A 9,881-nucleotide genomic window follows, 5' to 3' on the forward strand; every position below is an offset into this window, starting at 1 on the left:
CTAAAGTAAAATCCTTCCTGACAGCTTAAACGAGAAGGTTTATCAGGTCAGTTGCTGAACTTGACAAGACATGCATTGACTTAAACCAACATTTTTTCATCCATCCGTCCAAAAGGCCTTAATAACATTTCAGAATGATAAAAAGTAAGCAGGGATAGGTTAGTCAGAAATTAGTATCGGAGTTGCTGTAACTTTAGATTTTTTGTGTCACAGATTTTCTGGTTTCCCCTTTTACATTACCAACATTTCTGGTAATATATACTATTAATATAAATATTAATTGATACAAACTCTAACAGAGGTAGTTCTGTATACTAAAAGCTATTCCATTAAATAAGGTTTTGGTTTTTTTTTAAAAAAAAAAAAAGGTCACTTCATCTCTTCATATGCCTGAATATCGCTGAGGACAATAAGATGTCATATGGAAACATATAAAGCACATACACTGAAACATCTAGACACTTAGTGCTGAGACTTACTCCTGTTTACAACAAGGGCACTCTATATCACAATGGCAGAGCAGATAAACCCAAAAGACATGCTACAGTTTAAACAGAAGTTACAGGCTTAATGAAAAAAATTAATACAAGCTATCTATTCTGTGTAATGAAGGTTCTGCATTACAATCAGGCTATTGTAACAGTTTCTTCCATGGTCTAGTAACATAAGTCACTAAGCCATCATTAGGACATCTTCACGCTACTACACTTTATGTAAAATAGCCTTAGTGAAGTGAATAAATATTCCTGTGCTCTGATTCTTAGCTAATGCTGAATTAACATTGGCATATGCTAGACATTAGTTCCATTGCAATTAGTTGATAATTGCAGTGTGAGAGATAAATCATGTCTCCTGTCCTTTATGTCCAACATGAGATTTCAAATATAACATGAGCATATCTCCTAGATCACCTTTCAGAAGCGCTTCAGTAAAACTTAATATCATTCAAATAGTTTGTAACTAAATATTCTCATCTCAACTTGACACTTGAAACAATTTTCTAATCTGATTTATCCATCGTGGCCTCATTTAATAAAGCCTAAAGTAACAATATGCTAAAGAAAAAGACAGATACTGTTCTAGATAATCTGATACAAACAACTCACTTTGTAAGAATGATTCTTTTACAAGTTATTATGCATGATACAGGAGAGAATTAAAATTTAACTACATAAAAAGCACAAACTTTTAGACTCTCCAAAAAAAGATGTATCTTAATTTAATGGAACAGCTAAAAAATTCTCACACTGTAAGAATGTCTATTAGGGGACAAAACCTGAAATACTGGACAAAATGTTTTGGATGACAGCCCATTCAGTTTCACATACACTGGAAAGTAAGAAAATACTTCTTTTTCCTCTAACAGTGCTAAAAAAAAAAAGTGTCCCTGACAGCTTAGATATCATCAGAAAAAATTTGATAAACTGCTTGAAGCAGTAAATATGAAGGGCTGCATGGCTGTGGCCAAAACGAAGAAAGAGTTACTAAGCAAACTGATGCAGTGAGGAGAAGGGAGGAATTAGAGATATTGGCTGACTGCAACAACAGAAAAGTTATCAAAATGGGAATCAAGATGCGAAATATGAAAGAGAAGTATGAAAATATGAAACAAGAAAACAGTTTGTAGCAAAGGCTGGGAAACTGGAAATGAAATAAGAACAAAGGGGCATTTGAAGACTGCTTTCAAGAGAGAAATAAGTGATACAACTGAAGCCTTTTATTTATGGCAGGAAAAAGAAGAAAAGGGCATGAGCACATACATCAGATACCTTTTTCATCTGAATCCTGTCAGTGCCATGCATGCAGGCTTACATACTTTAGGATGAGAAAGCTGCTCAAAACACAGAAACAGAACTTGCAGGTCAAAATCACAACAGTGAAAGAAAGTCAATGTTTTCTATTTATTTATTTGTCTTTGCAGGAAGAAATATACATTTTCACAGAAATATACAAATTCACACTAAATACCTAGCAAATAGTGAATCATTTAAAAATACCTCAAGAGATGCCACTTACACAGAAATATTTAAGAAATTAATAGGAATAATGATTTTTGTGTATACTTAATTTCCTCAGATTCATTCTAACGTAAAGCAAACATTCAAGGCACTGGGAATTGTGTTTCCCTTCTGTAAATAAAATTAACGTGCTATAAGAGTCGTTAACGATTTTGCCCCGAAAACCTCAGCTAGCTTAGTTCCTCTACCTGATGAAAATGGAGGGTGTGTATTCCCAAAACTATTGTCCTGATTCACAGCTTCGACGTTCTTTTAAAGCCAAACAACATTGCAGTGAACGCTTAACTCCTGTCTGCTCCTGACCGTAAGTCGGATGCTGCGTACCGGGAGCTGTGGCCAACACGCTGCCCCTCGGACACAGAGACGTCCACGTCGCAAAGCCAGCCACCCACCCGTGTACCACACGTGCCGTGATCCTCTCGCTCCTGCTGCTCCCCTGGAGGTGGGGGGCGCCCCGCCTGCTGCACCAGGCGTGGCAGAAGGCACGCGCAACGTCGCTGTGGCAGGACGCGACGCTACCGGACAGGTGCGTAAGAAACGCCACAAGAGCGTGCAACTTTCACACCAAGCTGGGCCTCCAGTTTAAACAAACCAAATAAAACAAACAACAACCACCACCGCCAAACCCCGCCTTCTCTATTGAAACCACTTTTAATTAAGTATCCACTTGAGCAAGTAAACTTTCCTAGCGTGCGTTACTTGCGGGCACAGGGCTACGGGCAAGCACCTCCTCCCGCGTACGTCCAGCCTGCGTCTGCGGCGACGAGGCCGCGACACAGAGGCGCTGCCGGCGGCACCGTGCCGCAGCGGGCCGCCCAGCCCCCGGCCGCGGGCCTTAACGGCCGCCCGGGCCCGAGGAAGGGCGGCCGAGCTGCCGGGAAGCCCCGGGGGAAGTTTCCAGATGGCCTCGGGGGCGGCCGAGCCCCCTCCCCGGGAGCGGCCGCAGCAGCCCCGGCCGGGCGCCCCGGTGTGCCGCCCGGCGCCCCCGCCCCGCACCCCGCGGCCGGCCGGCCGGCCGGAGGGGGACAGCCCCTCTCCCACACCCTCCCTCCTTCCCTCCCGGGGCTCTTACTCTTTGGCGGAGGCGCCCAGTAGCCCGGAGCTGCTACGGCTGCTGAGCTCCTTCTTCTTGCTCCCCTTGGAGGCCATGGCCGCGGCTCCCGCCGCGTCCGCCCCGTTGCCGGGCGACCCAGCCCGCCGGAGGTAGCGTCTCCAGCGCCGCCCCGCGGCCCAGGAGGCCCGTGGCCAGCCCACCCCCGCCATTATCGCGGGCACCCCCGGGGCCAGAGACGCCCCGGCAGGTGCCACCCGCCGCGCAGGGGGGCAGGCGGCAGCAGGAGGGGCCGCCACCGCCGCCTCAGGCGGTGGGCGCCGCGGGAGGGGTGGCGCCCCGCGCCCATCCCCACCCCGGGGCGGGGGGAGCAGGGACACGCTCCTCGCCGCCGTCCTCATCTTCAAGGAAGCTAAACTCCGGTATAAAGGTGTCTCTGCGGAAAAAGTTGGCTTTGGAGGTGAAGAAGTACTGCTTTCTGAGCTTATGCTTCAAGGAGCTCTCCGAAGACATAATTTGAAAAAAGCTAAAGACATTTAAAAAGTGCATTTTAGTTATAAATATTCTAATCGCCTGACTAAGTTTCTGTTAAACAACTAAAGAGCAGGAGTAAGAAGTACCGATTTGAAACGGTAGCAATTTTTTGCTCCTTTTTACACCAGTACATATAAACCACATGAGAAGGAGGCAAAAAAAGAATTAGACCTGGGGCCTGGAGAGATTTTAGAGCTGGAAAGTACTTATTTTCTTTTTTCATTTCAAAATGATGCAACTAATTAATTCCTGATATGAAGCCTATAATTACCGAAGTGAATGGCGTTCCACCAAGGTCAGGTAAACCTAACATTAATCAGCTACTTTTGAATTCAGGGGATAGTTGACTTCAACTAGACTTTTTCAGATACATTCCAGGGATTTCATTATTGCCAACATCTCCTATTTCTACCTCTTAACCTATTTGCTATTTCCTAATCTGTAGTGCATGATGAAAAATCCATGATAAAACAAGACGTACTTGTTCACTTATTCAAGCTAAGTCTTTTTGAAACATAAAAATCAATTACAATTTATTTGTCAAGTTGCAGAGGGCATGAGTAGATAAAAGATACAAGGAAAAATATGCAGATGTTGCTACATCTAGAGGCTTATTTTAGACAAATGTCAGATCTTGATTTATATCAAGATGACAGAAGGCCAGAGATATGACAGAAGGCCAGAGATATACTTTTAAATATTGAAGTGGAAAATTCTTCCACATCTTTGCATTTCCATCAGCATTATGTCCAACAGCATCCATTTAAAATAAGGTACCTCGGGACACTTCTCACTTGAGAACCAAGTAAACATTTCAGGTTTATTTATTTCTTTTCAAACTGAGCAGCTGGTCTCTCTTCAGACAATTACGCTATCAAATATTGATCAGGGCATGCAGACAAATAGCAGCAGAGACAGGTGAGTTCAAACAACTGGCTACCGCTTCAGTACCAGTGCAGGGCTGTTAACCTCCACACCTTGCTGATTGCTGATGCAAACTTGCAGACTGAGGCTGGAGCTTACAGGACTGAGTTTGTGACCCAGAACACATAAAACCACCTCAGATAATGTGTGGTTTCTGCCTATTCCTCTGACTCCCCTTTCCTTTCCTTTGGTCACTGGGCAGAGAAACTGCTACGGAAAAGTATCTATGAAACATAGGTGTAAGAGGCACCTGATCATATTGCAGATGACTAGTGAGGTTTGCAGCATCCTAGCAAATATATTTTTTGTAATACAATTAGGTGAAAGACAACAGAAAAATAATGGAAATTTGAGTGCATCTGTCTGCAAACATTTTGGGGTGGTGAAGGAGGAAGGAGAGAAATCAGAAGAGAATGTACGTAAGGTACAGAGCCCTTCATTCTTTGCTCTGTTAAATGATAGCTGCTACATGGGAAGTTCAAAATGCACCTTTCACCATAAAATTCTACAACACATTTGCAAAGAGTGATGGCGTTAAAAGCACATATCTAGGTGCATTGTGAATTAAAAAAAGGATCTCAAGTTTTGCATCCATCAAGTTACATCTTTTTATTTATCCAAGAATTTAGAATTCCATAACCTAATAGCAATGACAAGGGCAGCTTGTTTGGAAAGAGAAGTTAATCTGAATTTTAAAAAAGCTAGTTTTCTAACTGGCAAAGAATCTGTAAGGTCAAATCAGCTGTTTCATTGGCCTAGTGTCTCAAGCCATGAAGTATATCTGACAGATGCTCCCTGAAGGGAAACGTTGTTAGGGTAGAGGCAGCCTTACAGTTGGAAAATATGAAATAAATATACAAGACAATAAAACAAGACAGGTGTAGTTGTATCTTGGGAACCCACCCGGATGTAGCTAAACAGATACTAAGGTAACGGGTACTGGTTAGCAATGGATGAGTGGCAGTATTCTAAGATACCATTCAAAATATTGGCTTTTTTTTTTCCTCCTTAAACCATCTCATTGTCAACCGCTATAGCACACACAAGTCACTTACAGGAAAACAGCCTTTTAGTTCTAGATATTTTGCACATTTTTGTAGCTACAAATACTAGTTGGAGAGAGCAGAAAAAGAGTAACTATGAACAGGAGCACTACCAAAGCTCCTCTCAGGGGTCCTGGAGCTCAGACTTAACTCTCCTCTGATTTTACACAAGGATTCCAGAACAACACAGTAAAAAATTTTCACGTTAAGAAGAAAAGGCCTGGGAGTGTGGTAGGGGGCGAATCTTAACATGTAAACATGCAAAACCATTCTCGAACAGACAGACTGAAACTGTTCACAAGCAGCTGTATTCTGTTAACTCTTAAGTCATGTTGTTCTAAGTCAAACCATGCTGCAGATCATAGCAAATCCTTTTTAATAGCGATTAACTTCAGTGCAGTTTTAAGTATATACAGGTTAAAAGCAAAAGTTATACTCTCTTAAAAAAGCAAAATATAAGATTGCTAGATAAATATTTTGTAATATAAATGTGATTAACATTCTTCAAGAAAAGTCAGGAACAAGACCATAAATAGGTATACATATAAGATGACTTCAAACTTGTTTTTCCAATCTACCAAGTAAAAACAAATCATCTTCTCTAAAAAAAAAAAAATACTGCAACGCAGTTTACATTCTCTAACTTTTGAAACATGTAAAAATGATAGAAGTCATTATGACACTTGTGCCATCATATACATGACGTGTGATGCAAGTGCCATAACCACTCGAGCTACAGTAAGCCTCATCTGATTGTGCTTAAAACAATAGTCCAATGAAAACAAATGGTATCCCAATGGACAGTCTGACCCAAAGCCCTTGCTCCTTAAACTACTAAATACTAGAAGGCAGTGGTTTTGGGTACCTTGAGGCAAAGCACAGTTAGAAAACAGAAATTCTTTAAGTTTCAAGCAAAGTAGTTTGCCTGTACATATATCCATAGAAGCATTAGCACTTCAGCCAGCCAGATGCTGTCCAGCCAGAAGTAATCTTTGTGCACTATAACTATTGAAATGTTATGTATCTTGGTGGGGCAGATATTTTGCTACATCAATGCTGGGATATCATTGTCAATTAAAATTCACTCATTATAACCAAAGATGCTTTGACATAATATGAACAATGGAAATGGATAATGCAGTCCAAGTACTATACTACAGAGTAACCTTCAATACCACAGTCTACAGGACACTTTTGAAATACAAAAGTTAAAAACCAAACCCATCTGAATGTGAGAGGTCGAAAGGCCATTATTCTGGATGGATACTACATACTATTTTGATACATTCCAGGAAGGGCAGTGGAGTTTAAAAACGGAGTTAGCAGAACGCCCATGCTATCTTGAACCTTTAGGGAGCCAAGAGCTTTCCAACAGGACCAATAATTATTAGCATAACTTAAGCTTTCAGAAGGGTCATGATAACAAACGGGTTAAAAGTTTCTAAGTTCCGAAAAAAATGAGGAGGCAAAACAGAAGCAGCCTGTATGTTTTATCAAAAGACTGAACACTTCATTTCATTTCCTGAACCTGTAAAAGATAGATAGAATCCCTTAATATTAAAATGCCACATGACATTAGCAGATACTTTTTACTCCCTGTTACAAGTCAAGGACAATAAGGCCAGGAATCCTACATATTTTAATTTCATTTAGAGTTCAGGCCAAATGATGATTTACCCCGTGATAAAAAGATGGAAGATCACTATACTCATCTCTTATTATCTTTGCAAAAGGATGAAGGAACCAATATTGAGATGCTGGCCCTCTATTTGTAACACCTCCCAAGCCAAAGCTATCTGAAACACCATCCCTACCTAAAAAGGAAGTTTTTCTTAAGGTACTTGGGGCAGGAAGCATTTTGTATGTACACAGACTGAAATTATAAAATAACCATCTAATAGAATTTATTTGTATGAGTATGTAAGCCACATAGGATGTCTAAGCTAGAAATTTTCACCAAATGAACACTATTTTAGGTGATGATAAAAAGGTCCATAATCATGTGTTTAAAAATACACCAAGTTAAGTGCTTTTTTTTTTCCTGTTTAGACACAAATTGAAACAGAGTGGTGAGCTTACAAACAGAGCTTTATAATGGTCATGTAAAATACAGGCACAATTTCTTTCAAATAATCTTCACTACATAGTCAGATCTTAATCTAGCACATTCCTTATTTTCAGTATTATTCTGCTGCAGGACAAAGACTTCTGTCTCAAGTGGTCTTTTGTGTACTGCCAAGTAAATGATGTATTTTAATTCAAAATCATTATTTATCTCACTGGCATTTTGTTAATGTATTTTTTACTCCTGAAAGCATATTGCTACCCCTATTTCTTAAATTCTTTAGTAACACGTTATATGAAGGACGAAGGCATACACACATTTAGAGAACTGTGTTTCTGTACCAACTAAGGTGTTCTGTAAAGGGAGAAAGAGGTAGCCAGTTCTGTTTTGGAACCAAGGTCACTAGCAAGATGTTAAGACTAGAAAGATAAGGGAGCAACAGTTTTTAAGAGCAAAATATTTCACCATTCAATACCATAATTTTACGGCACATATTTCTTTTATAATTATTTCCTCTTATCACCATATATCAAATGATTACTCAGGCACTAAGCCTGTAAGAATGACTCAAACTATTCCCCAGCAATTAATCACTACAGATAAACAAGGATTTGTTCAATTTAAGGAGACTGAATGCTATTACAACTTCATAAGTCTGACACAAAGTTTAAACAAACAAAACTCTGGAGCTTGGAATAGCTCATATTTTTCTACTACTGCAGCTAAGATACACCTAGAAAATCCCATACTGAAAGATCACTAATTGCTCTAACTCCTTTCTAGTTTTTCAGCAATTGTAATGCCTCATTAAGTTTTTTAAATGAATGAGGCTGACGTTGCATTAGCTGCGAAGACATACTGCACAACTACAATCTAGGAAGACTATATACCATCTCCAACCTTTATGAAATTAGTTCACGGAAACATGCCAGGAAAGACATTTTACTGAGGCACTTATTCAGATTTTTACTCAAGTTTTTAATCTCAAAACTGTCCTTTAAATATAGGGACTAGGAAGTCAGGTACTTGCTCATTTAAGATTGACATGTTTCAGATTGCAAAAGATAATGAAATAAAATAGCAAGGGGCCTATGTTCACCTGATTGAGATGAATCATCACTTTACTGTATGTCCTGTACCTGTAAAACAAATGATGTTTGACACTTTTTGCTCACTTATTAGCCTGAAGTTAAATTGGGTCTGTCTAAACTTCCACATATCTTTCCAAATCAAAGTTCTTGGGTTAATTAGGACAGGGCCTCATGACTGGTTTAATTGACTTAAACACTACTCCACAAATTACAGTCTCATTCTCTTCTACCAGGGAGATGCTCCCATTCCCTTCCTCAGGTGAGAATACCAGCCTTTTCTTACAGTTTTCACCTTCTGGCTGGATCAGATTTCCTGATCCACCCCACCAGTCTCAAACATAGTAATGCTCCCTCCAAGGAACAGGAGTGAAAATACAATTTGTAGCATGAGGGAATACCAGCCATCTATTAAGGCTCAAATTTTTTTCCCCAGAAACATGAAAGAAAAAGAAAAAAAAAAGACTCCATCATGCAGGTAGAAGTCAAATTGGTTTTTATACTACAAGACTTAGGAAATATCAGTCTGCTCTGTAATACAATCTGCACAGTCACTTTAAACCTTTAGGTTTTTATTTTTGTAGATGGTAATTCCTGAACCTCACGCTGCCTCAGCTTCTCCACTCAGTGACAACCTGTATCAAAACTAGTATACTCCACCACAGCTTGAGAGTCATGGCCATTCTACATTCACGTAGAGCTTTAGAAGAACACAAGCTACATACAGAATAAGGAAAGTGCTTAAACATAGCAGCAATAGCTCTTCAAGCAGAAATTTAGGCATTCTTTAAACTAATCTGCATAGGATTACATTGTCACTGACAGGAACCAGATGAGATTCATGCATCAAGCAGAGTCCCAAAGCTTCAGAGTTTGGTTTTCATTCTGCTGTTGAATCTGAAAACTAAAACCAAGAAAAAGCACAGTAGCTGTTCGGAAAAAGCAAGTCTACCTCCACTGGCAGTTTCCCCAGTAAAGTAGGTATTTAAGGAACTAGCATTTGAATGTAGACCAACCTTCTATGCCATACTAGACAGACTCAAGAACTGGCCTTTTTTTGCCCATTAGTGACAAACTTCATGTTATATTGCATAGGCTCAGTAAACTTACAGCTGACGCCAAGTTAATGTGAAATTGCATCTTGTTGACTGGTCATCA

General features: G+C 40.2%; 1 protein-coding gene across 1 annotated transcript in view; it reads right to left on the minus strand.

The window, feature by feature from the left end:
• Positions 1 to 3,281, minus strand: part of ADGB (androglobin) — a 123,226-nt gene extending 119,945 nt beyond the window's left edge. The window contains exon 1 of the mRNA XM_075146211.1: positions 3,091 to 3,281. Coding sequence (XP_075002312.1) covers positions 3,091 to 3,281 — 191 coding nt within the window. The remainder of the gene's footprint in view (positions 1 to 3,090) is intronic.
• Positions 3,282 to 9,881: the final 6,600 nt, after the last annotated feature.

This window comes from Calonectris borealis, chromosome 3 (assembly GCF_964195595.1).
Source record: "Calonectris borealis chromosome 3, bCalBor7.hap1.2, whole genome shotgun sequence".
Lineage (NCBI taxonomy): Eukaryota > Metazoa > Chordata > Aves > Procellariiformes > Procellariidae > Calonectris > Calonectris borealis.